Raw genomic sequence first — 15,180 nt, 5'->3', positions numbered from 1 at the left:
ATGTTTTGAGAAAGTTTCGTGCGAATAGAATCTTGCTTGTATACGAAAAACTCTACAGTCTACTTTTAACCAGATTCAATATTATTCGAGCAATATCGTACGAATAAGATCAGTATATTATTCGATTTGAAAGCTAATTAAGTGTAACCTAATTTAACTAAAAATTTATCAAATTATTTTGTAATCCTATCCAATTAAATTTTGCTAAGTTAGTTAAGTGTAACTCAAATATTGGCAACGATAAAAGAAGCCTAGAAGAAATAAGTCGGGTGGCGCGACCATGGAAAATAAGGGCAATATTGTCATTCAGATTAGGTATAAAATTGGTCAGTCCTCAATCGAAAATCCCTTCGTCTCCATCCTTCCATCAAACCCAAAACCCCAAGCAGCTTATTTCTCAGTTCAAATTGAACTTACACAGTATTTAAATTAGCTCAGTGCTTTTGATCTGATTCAATTCGAGTTGCAGAAAATGGGAAAAGCCAAGGGAGATGCTGCAAGAACCAAATCTCGCCCCTCCAGCAGCAGGTTCCTCCCCCAAATTTATAGAATAAATAATTTATGATTTTTTTGAGAGGTATTTCGATGGGAATCCCCTCAAAAAAGGATAATTAACTGGTTCGGAGATTAAAAATTCAAAATTTTTGCAGCATGGCTGCTTCACTGTTGCCGTCGGGCGCCACCGTGGTAGGGTTCGGAGGCTACGTTGGGAGTTCACGTGTGGACTCATCACTCGCATCGACGCCAGATGCTGTTCCGGTAACGGTCAGTTTTTATTCTGTTTCTATTTTCGATGACAACTTTGAGCTTAATTATTAAGTATTACGTTGTTTGTGGATTGAGCAGGATATTGACGGTGACCTGGCGCTGCATTTGAAGCGGCTTTCGCGGAAAGATCCCATCACCAAGGTAAATTGTAACGCCTCTTGCGACTTGAGCTTGTTATTTTTTTGGATTTTGTGTGCCTTGATGCTTTGTTGATTGTTGTTTGTTGCGTTGATGATGGAATCTTGATAGTTTGTTAAGATAAATTCATAGCTAGTGATAAAGAGAAATTACTTTGTTGGATGAAATATAGTTACTGCTATATAGGTCTTAGTTTGTGTATATTAAGTTAATGTTGGATAGGTAACCTTGTTGTGAATCATTGAATATTCTGATCTGAATATTGAATTGTTAATGTTTTTTCAATTGTGTAGAACATATGATATTGTTCTGGATTGCTTACTTTTGATTGTTACACAGCTTAAAGCTTTGACATCGCTTTCTCAACTTATGGAAGAGAAATCTGCAAAGGAATTAGTAGTGATCATTCCTCAGTGGGTAAAGCTCATGTCGATAAATTTACTCGTTGATTTGTAAACCTGGACTTTCAAAGACTATGCTGCTAAAATTCTCACGCATTAATGCTCGTTTTCTCTTCCACAGGCATTTGAGTACAAGAAGCTGTTACTCGACTACAACAGAGAAGTTCGACGAGCAACACATGATACCATGGCTAATCTTGTTACTGTTGTGGGGTTTGTGCTTGATTCATTTTATTTGACTGATATAATTTGATGATGTATAGATGTTTGTAATTTAAGAATTTAACAAAATTTGAAGTTGCTATATATTTTTATGCATATGCCTATATAGAGATGCTGCTTTGTAGATCTAGTCAGTTACAATCTAGAAATGTTGCAATTCCTATCAGCCAAGTCATTGATAATCCAACCAGATCATGTAACTTCATACGAAAACTCATTCAGAATAATTATTTTGAATTCAATGCTATACTTTTATTGTAAATTAGAAGATTATAAATAAAAAAAATGTTCAGACTCACCTCACTTCCTCCTTATCATACTTCAAACTGGTATATTTATTCAGCAGCTAAGAAGCATGGTTTCGGTACACGATTTGTTTTTCTATTTAACTGGACATTTTATTATGTTTTAAGACTACAAAAACATTTTAGAGTGAGAAAAATATGATGAAAATATACACTTCCAATTTGGGCAAAAACTTGGATTTGATCAGACCATGGATGACAGAATAAGAGTAACTCCGGTTATCAATTTGCATGCAGTTTAATATTTATTTTTTAACTTTATTTGTGGTGCATCTACTATGTTCATCTTTTCCTTTTTCCATTTCCAGAAGAGACTTGGCTCCACACCTAAAGCCTTTGATAGGACCATGGTGGTTTTCGCAGTTTGATTCAATATATGAAGTTTCCCAAGCCGCAAAGCGGTCATTTCAGGTGTATATATGGTTGGAGCATGTTGTTGACCTATATACTCTTGTTTTTGTCTTCTTTTTAAAGTTGATAAGCATTGGAAGTGTGATCTAGTTAACCACATAAATGAATTAGAAATGTTTTCTGCAGGTTCATATGTCATAAATTTTAAATCTATTCTCCAAAATTTGGTGGTAGTTTAATAGAGTATGGTTATATTCAATTCCCCAAAATTTTGTGATCGAAACAACTAGAAGCTTATACATGGAACCAGAGCTATCTAAACCAACTAATGTTTTTATTTAAAACTAAATTTTAAATCATCTTCATAATTCAGGATACTGATAATTGAAGTTGTATTAACAGTAAGTGCTTAAATTTCCATTTAAATTCGCATTTCCAAAGAATAACTTTAGTACCGTTGATTTTTATTGCAAAACCCAGTCCCTCCCTTTGTCAGCATCTTGCAAAGTCCTATCTCACCTGGTCCTATGATATATTGATATTACCTATAGAATTTTCAGTGTTTTAACTTCCATATGCTGTTCTCCATTGGATGTAGTTCTAAACTTTGCTTTATCTCAATTGAATGAAGTTTTTGTTAACTTTCTGATTTTGAATTACCAGACTGCATTTCCGGCTCAGGAGAAACGAATTGATGCCTTGATGTTCTATTCAACTGAAATATTTACATACATAGAAGAAAATCTGAAGCTCACTCCACAGAGTTTGTCTGATAAAGCCACTGCATCTGATGAACTTGAAGAAATGCATCAACAGGTAATGATGGGTATGAACGTATGGTGCTCATAAAAATGAATGACTAAAATCACTAAATTGTACTACCTCCGATCCTTAAAAATAGAAACTTTAAAAACTTTCTATTTTAGGAAATGGACCCCACAATCCACTAACACTACTTTCACTACCTTTTCTCTTCATCTCTCTTACTTTACCCATTTTTATTACCCTCTCTCTTACTTTATCAATTCTTCTCTCTTACTTTACCAATTGAACATTAAAACCCGTTCTGTTTCAAAAGTTTCTATTTTTCAAGGACGGAGGTAGTATGTTGTTGCTCTACTATATATAAACTTGGTTTTCACACCTGGTGAACGTTGTATTACTTTCCAAACATTAGCCAGATGAAATGCCTTCGATTTGTTTTTTGAATGTTATGATTCATATATACTTTTTTGAGTGAAAATTCATAAATTTTATATGATGCAATCTGTTTGAGGAGACTATTTCCGCTTATTCCTTTCCACTCTATCCACATCAAGGAACTTCTGCATTACTCTAGATATCTGTGAATTTATGCCCTAACAAGGAAAAAGAAGTAACATTTTTACTTTTTTGACAAAAGAATGCTATAGGAAATAAACTGTCTGACATTCACATGAAAACAGAAGCTGCTGTTTCTCTTTGTGTTGTCTGCATTTGAGTCTGTGTTATGCAATTCAGGAATTTAAGCACTCCAAGTAGCAATTATCTCAGCTTTTCATTTATCATCTTTTGACTTGAACTCTGCATCCATTGTAACTGTCATCTGAAACTGGCACATGATCTGGAGGCAGAATATGCAAAGATAAACTCGATATATACTATCAATTGTGATAATCTATCATGTCCTCCTCTCGTTCCTCCTGCGAATTCAGCTGAGTGGTTAACTGGTGCTAAGTAGGTTCACAAGTGCATATATTTGCCTGACCATAAAATCAATCTACCACCAGATAGGGGAACCAAATCACCGCTGTTTGTTTTCTTTACATGTAACAATCATTTCATAATGGTCTTAAAGAACTCTTTTGAGAAAAAAATCTATGTTTCTTATATTCTTGATGCTTCAACACTGAATTTGATAGTCTTCTGTGAATTTGGTGTTCTTGTCATATTGTTGACTCTTGTTATGTTTTTGTCTTCCAAGGTCTCTTATATTATATTGAATCGCAGGTGCTTTCTTCATCATTACTCGCAGTAGCAGCTCTTTACGATATTTTCTTCGCTCGGTCTGGTTCAGAATATGTAACTGGTGAATCGAAGTATGGAGTGAAAGCCCGGAGTGTAGCTCTTACTTCTGCAGAAAAGTTGTTCTCAAATCATAATTATTTTCTAGATTTTCTAAAGTCTCAAAGCCCAGTTATTAGGTCAGCTGCATATTCAGTTATTAGAAGTTGTTTGAAAAACATTCCTCATGCAATCGGTGAAGGAGATATGAAAGTTCTTGCGGGAACCATACTTGGTTGTTTCCAGGAAAAGAACCCAGCTTGCCATTCATCAATGTGGGAAACTTTGTTTCTTTTCACAAAAAGCTTTCCAAACAGTTGGGCCTCTGTGAATGTTCAAAAAACCATAGTAAACCGATTATTAAATTTTCTTAAGAATGGCTGTTTTGGATCTCAGCAAGTATCATATCCATCTCTGGTTCTGTTTTTGGAAATAGTACCTTCAGAAGCAATCAATGGGGAGAAATTTCTTATTGAGTTTTTTAGAAGCCTCTGGGAAGGAAGAAGCCTGTCTTATTCATCACAAGCAGATCAGCTTGCATTTTTTCTTGCAGCAGAAGAATGTTTTATTTGGAGCTTGCCAAATGCTTCCAGGTATGGAATATACAGCAGTTATCTACTCTACATAACTATCCATAAAATTCATTGTGGTTTTGGTAGTTTCTTTTCCTTTTTATCTTTTTAAGAGGTAACAGCTAATTCTTCCTATGTGGTATCAGATATGTTGATGGGGAAGATGGCATTTACCATCTACAGTGTAAGCTTGTAGATGAGATTCTGCTAGGCCTATTCTGGCATGACTATTTATCGTCAGCCAGCTCAAAAGACCAGGATGTACCCTTTTCATCATACTCTCTGGGCCATTCAAATAGTAGCATCCAGCCTATTTATAAGGAGTCAAGAGAAGTAGTGAAAAGTAAGTATTCGAGGGATCGTGAGGAAAGTCTTGGGAAATGCATCATTAAGATCATTTCTGGGATTCACAGCATAAAACACGATCTGCTCTTGATTTTTTCTTCAAAATTTCAAGCGGGTTGTTTGGATATGTTTCAGAAAACAGAGTATTCTTCTCAAAAAATGCAGAAGATAGTCAAATTTATTTTACTACTTGATGGGGTGCAGAAAGGAGAGACATGGCCTTTGCTGGACTTAGTCGGACCCACTTTGGCAAAGTCTTTCCCATTAATTGGGACACTCGTAAGTTAAAGAAGGATACATTACTCTCTATGTTTAGTTATATGGCATGGATTTTCATATTTTACAGTAGTTTATCCTGACAGGCTCCGAATCCAACTTAAATTTGACCTTTGGGAAAGAATAGGCAGACTGTAGGTTTTTTTAATAATCCATATGATAAGTTCTTGAGTGATGAAAGTCATGCCAGGGTGTCAAAAATGTGGCGAGTGCTAAATGGCCAAGAAAGGGAAGCTTCAGATAGAATCATAGAAACCACCTTCTACGAGATTTGATAAAAGTTCAATTAAATGGAAAGGCTTCCTTACTGGTAGAGGCATGAGTGGCTCTGGATTGCTGAATAGTTTATAACTTGAAATAAGATAAGAAACTAAAAACATTGAGACCCGTGCTTGTGGGATAGCGCTAGGCCACTGATTGTACCCCTAAATTCTTAACTGTATCTGTCAGGTGATGTTGCACTGTATTACTTGGCCTATACATTTTCCACAAAATGAGGACTAGCTTTATGTTCGTTATTTTGAGCAGCTATATTTGGTTTCTGGCTCATTGGCTTGACAATTAGAGATTTGTGCTGTCTTTTATGGAAATGATGTGCTAGTTCATACCGATATTTTGTTACAGTTAATTTAATATATCATGTTATGTACCCATTCAAAAACAAAGCTCTGTTTATGTCTCCTAACGAATTTTCTAGTCATTCATAACATCATTGTATATATTTGCTTTAAATCAGGACTCACTGGACGCAGTTCAGATAATTTTGGTTTCTGTATCTGTATTTGGACCTCGCAAGATAACTCAAGAGCTTACATGTAGTGAATTGGGAGAGGAACAGTTTCTGAAATCATTCAATGAGATAATTGTTCCTTGGTGCTTAAAAATATTTAGTCCATCTACTGCTGCTAGATTGGATCTCTTGCTTGCCTTAGTTGATGATGAGTGCTTCTCAGAGCAGTGGGATGCAATTATTTCATATATAGTGGACAGAGAAAAGGTTGGTTTTGATCCTGCGGCTGTGGATAGAAACTGCATATCTGTCTTGGCTATTTTAATGGAGAAGATAAGGGAGAGAACTAGGATGACTGTTCGACACTCTGCATTGTGTCAAGAAAACTGGCATCATGAACTTCTGGATTTGGTTGCTGTTCATGTTGCACAAGCCTATCCCCCGTTTGGAAATTCTGATGCTCAATTTTTGTGGTAGGCTGATCTCTCTCAAAAAATATTTCATCCTTTACATTGCTTGGAATTGCATTAAGAAATGGTGTTTGGTCTCTTGCTCCACTACCTGCATTTTAAGATGTTGATAATTCTTTTACTTGAGTAGACTGAGATGTGGATACATTCTTCATTTACTATTTCTATTGACAACTGCAAAATGGCGATTCATATATCAGCTATAGTGCATTGGCTGAAAGCTGTTTATAGGTTGAAAGCAGGTTCATGCATATAGAACCTTTAATTTAAATGATTAAACAATTACTGATCATACAAATTTGGAAAGCTTTAAGAATTTAAAGCTTCAGCATCTTTTGGGTGTGAGAATATCAACCAATTATTTTCACATTCTAGTTGCTTAAGAATATCAATGATCCTCTAATGATTCTTTTGTAGGTAAATTTAGCATTGCTTGGTGGGTTTGCTTTTAAATCATAAAGAATTCAAGGCACTTCTTTATTTCAGATGTAGCTGCAGACAGAGTTGGATTTCTTGTTATGGTGTTTTCTATTATATTGGGATAATTTATACCTCGTAAAAATTAATCTAAAATATTTACTCATGTCCTATCCCAGAAAAAAATTACTCTAGTAAACTCTAGTAAAATATTTACAATCTATTACTGTGAGGATCTTGTAAATTTGTGACTCTTTTCCTGTGACTGTTGCACTATCGTTAGTAGCATATTAGTTTTGTGGAAACCATATTCTTCCTTATAATTGCAGTGACTGCTGACCAGTAACTTTCTTTCTACAGAACAATATAATGAATTGTTCAATTAATTTGTTTTTTCTTATTGTGTTTTGAAAATTTTAGAAGTTGCCATTGTTTATGTACTTCGTAGAATTGTTGACTCTGAACAGGCCTGTTCGTTGGTGGGATGTGAGATAGCGGGTCTATCTTTTTCCTTATCTTTGAGTAGTAGAACATTGATTTGTTAATCCATACATTCCAATTTTTCTATACAGCGCTGTCCTCGGTGGAGGATCAAAGGATGATAATATTTCCTTTGTCTCATGGAACACATCAGTTCTGATATTCATGGAAGTCAGAAAGTGGCTAATGACTTTTGTGATGGATTCTACATTTTCTTGGGTTAAAGATCTAGGTTCCTTTTTGTTTAACGGGAGAAGTCTTTCACACCGGAGTATGGGATCTTCTGATACTGTTTTGGAGAAAACTCATTTTGCCCTGGATATTCTCCGTGGTAGTTCTTTTTCTCTCAGTACAGTTGAGGCTGAAAGCGAGCTTCTTCAAGACATATTGGCTGCTGTTTTCATAATAGACTGGGAATTTAACTGGGTTAATGTTTCTGAGCACAAGTTTGATGAAGAGCATTCAGGAAAGACTGGGACCAGGTTGTCATTTTATGAGGCCGTCCATGACTTCCGGTGCAAAGCATGCGGACAGTTATTGAAAGTGTTTGCTGTAAATAGCCGGAAGGTTTTGGCAACTGCTTTGGCACAGGCAATAAAATGCACTATGTTTATGGATAGTATATATTCTTCAGAGAATTTTATTTCTTCCTGCTGCCATTGGGCACTTGATATTTTTGAACTTTTCTGTCAAGACCAAGTTGAGGAACAACAGTTGTTGGACCAGTTATTGAGTAAGAATGAGTTGTGGCCATTATGGGTCGTACCAGATAAGACTGGAGCCAGATTGAGAACTGACAATGTTCCTACTCAAGTGAGTTGTTTTGTGCTCTGTTATTCTTGTTCGTTTTATCAAATTGCACTTACTGATGTCCCTTATCTAGTTAGGCCAGACTAAACATTTTATTTTAACTTACTATCTCTGTATTACAAGATATAAGAGACCTTGCAAACTATTGGAGCTTCTAATTAATATTACTATAGTGCTCTAGCCTGAATGTCCTTGGTTGATATTTCTGAAGAAATGTTTCATTCAGCAAATTTTATATCCATGTACAAGAGGTAGTAGGCATTCCAGGCAGAATTACGTGATTGGAAGTTTCAAACTTTCAAATGTCATGTCCGAATTACTATAATAGCAAAGTTTGTATTTTCCATCACCTGAGCTGAAGTTGAACAATACTTCTTCCGTCCCCCAATATGCATTCCACTTTGACCCCGCACGGGTTTTAAGAAATGTAATAGAAGGTTAGTTGAAAAAGTTAGTGGAATGTGGGTCCTTTTATAATAAAATGTGAGTGAGAATGAGTTAGTGGAATGTATGGTCCACTACCAAAAGTGGTAAAATTTAATATGGGACGGACCAAAATGGAAAACTGGGACACAAATGGGGGACAGAGGGAGTATTATTTTGCTTTGGTTTTCTTATTTCTTCATAGATTTCGACTTCATAAAGTCTATACCCCCTTAAACTTGCTCCCAATTTTGGTTAGTTTATTTATCAACTAGATGACAGGAATTCTCGGCTTGCTGTAACAGTGTGTTAGTAAAAGTTTTCTATTTAGTTGTTTGCTTGAGTAATTTATTTAGGAAATAGTATATAGACCCCCAACCCGTAAATAAATTCAAAATATAACGTTCCCCTTAAAAAAAAATCACTTTTTGGTTTTACACACTAAGTGTGTCTTAATGTGTAGGACCAAAAAGGTTAATTGAGCAAATGTACATGACCAATTTTGAACTTTAGTCTCTTAAATATAGGCAATGGAAGTTAACAACAGCAATTTGTTTTGTAGGGACCCAAAAATTCCAAATTTGTTGCTCTGGTTGACAAACTAATATCTAAACTTGGATTTGATAGAATAATAGCTGGTTCTGTATTTGAAGCATCAGCTTCTTCTGCTGAGTGTTCTGTGGATAACTTGGCAATCAGTCAATCACATTATTATCGGCCTTGGCTTGCCGCTGAAATTTTGTGCACATGGAAATGGCTAGGCGGCAGTATTTTCAGTTCCTTTTTACCTTCTTTAATCAGCTACGTGAAGAGTAGAGATCATGGTTTATCAGATTCAATTTTGAGAATTCTGCTTGATGGTGCCCTTGTCCATGGAGCTGGAAATGGGTTAAATCTCTTATGGCATGCTTCAGCTGATGAGTTAGAGGCTGTTGAGGAACCCTTTTTGAGAGCGCTAGCATCTTTACTCTCTACATTGTTCCAAGAAGATGTTTGGGGAAATGACAAGGCTGCATCACTCTTCAAATTATTACTGGAGAAACTCTACATCGGTGATGCTGTGAATTCAAATTGCTTGGAGGTTTTACCATCTGTTGTCAACATACTTATTGTCCCTTTGGTCATTGGATATGGAGATTCTATGAACAATCAGCATGATCTGTATAGACTAAGTGAATTCCATAGTGCAACAATTGACTGGATCAAGAAAACCATATCGTTCCCCGCACTGAATACATGGCATACTGGAGAAGGTAATCCGGAATTTTTTGATACATCATTTACAGTATGAATAATTGTAAGTTTTGAATTAAAAGGAATCAGATTCTTTAACAAATGCAGTTGATCTATTATATTTCAAGGCTTGGGACTTTTTCCAAGTTCTATGAGCTGTTTGTTTAACAAGGGCCGAATAGCTATATTTGTTTCACCAATCATTTTCATTAATAACTAATTGCACCGATTGCTATCATTTCTGCAGATATGGAGGACTGGCTTCATTTGGTTATTTCTTGTTTCCCTGTAAAAATAACAGAGTTGATAGGTGGGGTAAAACCAGGGAGGTATGTCTCCCACGTGGAGAGAACCACGTTGTATGATCTGTTTCTGAAGCAGAGGCAGGGGGCCTCGGCTGTTATAAATAAGCTACCTTTAGTGCAGAAGCTGATGTCGGAGTTGGTTGTTATTTCAGTTGCTTATTGCTGGGAAGATTTTGACGAAGATGACTGGAAATTTGTTATGCATCAGCTAAGATTTTGGATCGAAGCAGCAGTAGTCATGATAGAAGAAATTGTTGAAAATATCAATCAAACTTTAACAGATGGACCTAATGATTCCAATGCTTCATTAGATAAGATTAAAATAAATGTAGTAAGTATTGATTCTTTTGCCATAGAACTTGCAAGAAATGCACTTGTTGGGTTTTCTTTGCTTTGTTCCCTCATCAAACCATGGGACAAGTTACAGGATGGAAATGTAAATCCTTTAGGGGATGATAAATGGGAATTCATCACTGATCGTATATTCGAAGGTGTTCTGCGTTTGTTTTTCTGCACTGCTGTGACAGAGGCAATAGTGAATGCACGTTGTCCTGAGGCTTCCTCTATTATTGCATTGTCTAGACTTGATCATCGTAGGTTCTGGGAGTTGGTTGCTTCATGTTCTGTTCAGTCTAGTCCACATGCAAGAGACAAGGCTGTTAAATCATTAGAGGTTTGGGGGATGAGTGAAGGAGCTATAAGCTCTTTGTATGCTTTAGTGTTTTCATACAAACCTTTCCCACCTCTGCAATATGCGGCTTTTATTCTTCTATCGACTGAGCCTGTGGTTCAATCGGCTATTACATACTGTAGGGATGATGGTACAACCAATAATGAGGATTCTCTGGATACACCATCAGAAAATGCTCATTTAAGGGAAGAAATTTCTCACAAACTAGAAAAATTACCTCATGAAGTTCATGAAATGGATTTGGTGGCACATGAACGGGTGAGTAATATCTTGTTCAGGCAATAGCATTTGATTGCATGCTTTCTTACTTTTGTGTTATCCTATACTGTTATTCTTAACGATCATTGGCTTTATGTTGAATTCTCAGGTAAATGTATTAGTTGCTTGGTCTTTACTGCTATCACATATAGTATCCTTGCCATCATCATCACCTGAAAGGGAGAGAATGATCCAATATGTGCAAAATTCTACGAACCCAGCAATACTGGACTGTCTTTTCCAGCACATTCCCTTGGACCCATACATGGGCACCAGTTCAAAGAGAAAAGATATAGAGCTTCCTGCAGAAGTCTCTGAAGCAGCTAATGCTGCAAGACGTGCTGTCACATCAAGTTCGGTTTTGTTTTCTCTAGAGTTGCTTTGGCCCATTGAACCTGCAAAAATGGCTTCACTCGCCGGTGCAATATTCGGTTTGATGCTTCATAATCTTCCAGCATACGTCCGAGGGTGGTTTAGTGATATACGTGACCGCTCAGCATTATCTGCCATTGAATCTTTCACAAAAGCATGGTGTAGCCCAACATTGATCTCAAATGAATTATCTCAGGTTTGTGTTGCTTGGCCTAGACTTATTTTTTTTCACATGATTGTGGCTATTATATAGGCCAAGAAAGAACAATTTTTTTGGCTTTCTGTCTTTTACTCCAGCAGTATTGTTCTTGTGAGTTGCGTTAGCATTTTTGTTTGACTGGAGCGTCTTGTTTATTTTTTTCAGATTAAGAAAGCTAGTTTTGCGGATGAGAATTTCTCCATTGTCGTGAGCAAGTCAGCTAATGAGGTTGTGGCCACCTATACAAAGGATGAAACAGGGATGGATCTAGTGATTCACCTTCCTCCATCATATCCCCTGAGACCTGTTGATGTAGATTGTACCAGAAGCCTTGGCATTAGTGAGGTCAAGCGAAGAAAATGGTTAATGTCTTTGATGGCATTTATCCGCAATCAGGTATTTCCGGTAGATTCAGTTTACTTTGTACCTTCTTCACAGCTTCCCCTTACTTTTTTATTAAATCCTCAACAGTATCAACTTATTATGTAGTATATACATCATTCCATTGATGCTTATTGATAACACTTGACTTTTAAAACGTCGAACTTGAACATCACATGCTGATAATGTGGTGGAATGTGCAGAATGGGGCCTTAGCTGAGGCAATAAGGATATGGAAAAACAATTTTGACAAGGAATTCGAAGGAGTTGAGGAGTGCCCTATTTGTTACAGTGTCATCCATACCGTCAGCCATAGTTTGCCACGTCTTGCATGCAAGACCTGCAAGCATAAATTCCATTCGGCTTGTCTTTACAAGTGGTTCTCGACTTCTCACAAATCAACATGTCCATTGTGCCAGTCTCCTTTCTGATGCTGTAAACTATTATATGTTTATGGCTGAAATGATTTCAATCTCAGCTGCATCATATATTCCAATTAGAGCCCTTTCGCACTGCAACACTCAAGTACAGAACCGTGCTTCTGAAAGACGAGTTGTGGTGATCACGGGATCACCCACGTGCTCTTTATGTTTCTGATCCCTGGGCTCCTTTTGTTGTGCCTAGAAACAATGATTTGAATCCATCAAGATTCAGTATCTTAATAGAACTGACAAGGCATATCTGAAACCACCCACCTTGGTAAATTACGAGGAATCTACCCATTTTGTATTTGAAGAGACGAAGTAATTAGATGTGACAATAGGTGCATGCTAAATTTTGGAAATTTTACATGGATATTTACTTTTCCCAACTTGTAAATTGTAACGTATTTGTATTAGAGTTTTGAGGCAGAATTTTGAAATCGAATATTTAAATCTTCACGATTTTCACTTCTCTGGCAAACTTTTAGTCCAAGACAATTGGAAATTAAATACGTGCAAAGTGAAAAGTATGCTAGCAAAGGCGTAGGTTCATTAGTTATAACGCTGGTGAGTATAAAACGCCTACATGAATGGACATTGTTCTACCATCTGTAGCCTCTTTTATGCGTTAGGATTCGCAAAAACCTTATCTAAGAGGGATGTGTAAATCCACACCTTAAGGGCATGGGTAAGGGAAGGAAAGGAGGGTGCTTGTTTCTAGAGCATCGGAAGGAGGAACGGGGTTCACCGGGTGGGGTGACGACTGACGAGTGCCTCAGGTATAGCTGGTGGTGCAGCGCCTCACCGCTATGGGGTAAGTGAGGGGCTGGTTTCAAGGGAGGTGAGTTGTAGAGTGACAAGAAAAATAGGAAGGTTTTGGCCGTTCTTTTAGTTATTTATTTATTGTTATAATAATAATAATAATTATACGTACTTCCTCCGTCTCACAATAAGAGTAACACTTTGCCATTTCGACCCATCTCACAATAAGTGTCACATTTCATTTTTACCATAAATAGTAAGTAGAGACCACATTCTACTAATTCACTTCACTCACATTTTATTATAAAATTAATATGAAAAAGTGGGTCTCATATTCCACTAGTTTTTCCAATTTACTATTTTTTATATTTTTTAAAACTTATGCTCACTCTAAATGTGACTCCTATTATGTGACGAAGGGAGTATTTCAATTTTAGAAAATGAAAAATAAAGTTGAAATTATTGCAGTAGAGGTATGGCGAGAGGTATGAATTGTGACAGAGACCATGAGTATGGATGACCTAATGCATTTCGTCCACCTAATAAACTCCTAATGCTCAATAAATCATCTCTTTTGTATTGAACTAAGATATAAGTTATAATTGCACTATATACTGCTACGGATACCAATATTTATAACAACACTACTAGTACAACTAAATTTAGTACTCCCTTCGTCTCGCCATAAGCGAGCCACTTCTTTTGACATAAGATTTAAGAAATTGATATTTAAAGAATTAAAGTGGAGAGAATAAAATATAAGAGAGGGAAAAGTAGAGAAATGAAAAGAATAAAATAGGTGGGAAAATAAAGTAAAAGAAATGAATTTTTTGCTTAAAATGGAAATTGTTCACTTATGGTGGAACGAACATTCTGAAAAGGAAAGTAACTCGTTTACAGTAAGACGAATGGAGTATATTTAATCTAGAATGCGATACACTATAATTGAATTTGATATCGCATATCAGCGAGATTATTATAGCATTATAATATAGGAATATGTACCACATGCAAACGAGATTTGGCCCAAGATCTCTTATTAAGGAGAGTCTTCCGATGTTTCAGCTTTGCCTTAGGAGCTAGGTATCGTTGGCAAGATGCAACATATGTTAATGAGGACAAATAGTTATCCGAATTACGAATCTTGATCAAATTTTGGTCAATTTGATAATATTTGAAATAAAATTAATTCATGAAGTTTCAATTTGTTCTCAATTGATTATATTATTAAGAGTGTTAGCATACTAAAAAAACATGTTTCGAGTACATGAAAAACTCTTCATTCACTTTTATTCATTTATGAGAAGAAACAATTTTGTTTATAGCTTATTCATTCATTTGAAAAAAAAATTAGTTGAGGTGTAAGGCATTGTAGAGTGGTTGTGGAATAGGTCATGCAGTAGGTGATCCAATTGGTTACTTGCGGAAGTTAAACTGTACACTTTTATTATCTATCGTGAAAGGTTACAATGTTTATCCGAATATTTTCTTATCTTGGAAACTAACAAACATTCGTGTGGTATAGCACTCAATAGAACTAATGCGCTCCATCCGTCTCACAATAAGTGAAGAGTTTCTTTTTGGCACAAGATTTAAGAAAATGATATTTAATGAGTTAAGTGGAAAAATTAAAGTATGAGAAAGGAAAAAGTAAGAAAGAATAAAGTAAGAAAGAGAGAATAAAGTAATACTCCCTTCGTCCCATTCAAGATGACCACCTTTCCTTTCTTGTTTGTCCCAATCAACATGACCACTTTCCAATTTTGGAAATAATTTCCTCTCTCCCCTCTCCTCATTAAAATATTC

The 15,180-nt window shown here is 36.1% G+C and overlaps 1 protein-coding gene across 2 annotated transcripts; it reads left to right on the top strand.

The window, feature by feature from the left end:
* Positions 1-346: 346 nt before the first annotated feature.
* LOC125219363 (HEAT/U-box domain-containing protein) lies at positions 347-13,080 on the top strand. Of its 2 annotated transcripts, none has more exons than XM_048121327.2 (16): positions 347-528; positions 651-759; positions 847-909; positions 1,246-1,323; positions 1,429-1,520; positions 2,143-2,245; positions 2,849-3,001; positions 4,175-4,821; positions 4,947-5,424; positions 6,158-6,624; positions 7,611-8,331; positions 9,314-10,004; positions 10,232-11,238; positions 11,348-11,806; positions 11,975-12,205; positions 12,394-13,080. In XM_048121327.2, exons 1-16 carry the CDS (start codon positions 473-475, stop codon positions 12,619-12,621), a joined length of 5,583 nt encoding a protein of 1,860 aa, XP_047977284.1. In that variant the 5' UTR covers positions 347-472; the 3' UTR covers positions 12,622-13,080. The 2 variants fall into 2 exon arrangements, with proteins under 2 accessions (XP_047977284.1, XP_047977283.1); XM_048121326.2 differs by having other exon boundaries at positions 651-765.
* Positions 13,081-15,180: the final 2,100 nt, after the last annotated feature.

The sequence above is a fragment of the Salvia hispanica genome, chromosome 1, assembly GCF_029641045.1.
Source record: "Salvia hispanica isolate PSC_SH4W2 chromosome 1, Shi_PSC_v1, whole genome shotgun sequence".
NCBI lineage: Eukaryota > Viridiplantae > Streptophyta > Magnoliopsida > Lamiales > Lamiaceae > Salvia > Salvia hispanica.
Note: the sequence above shows the minus strand (reverse complement) of the source record. Positions and strands in the feature narration are given on the sequence as shown.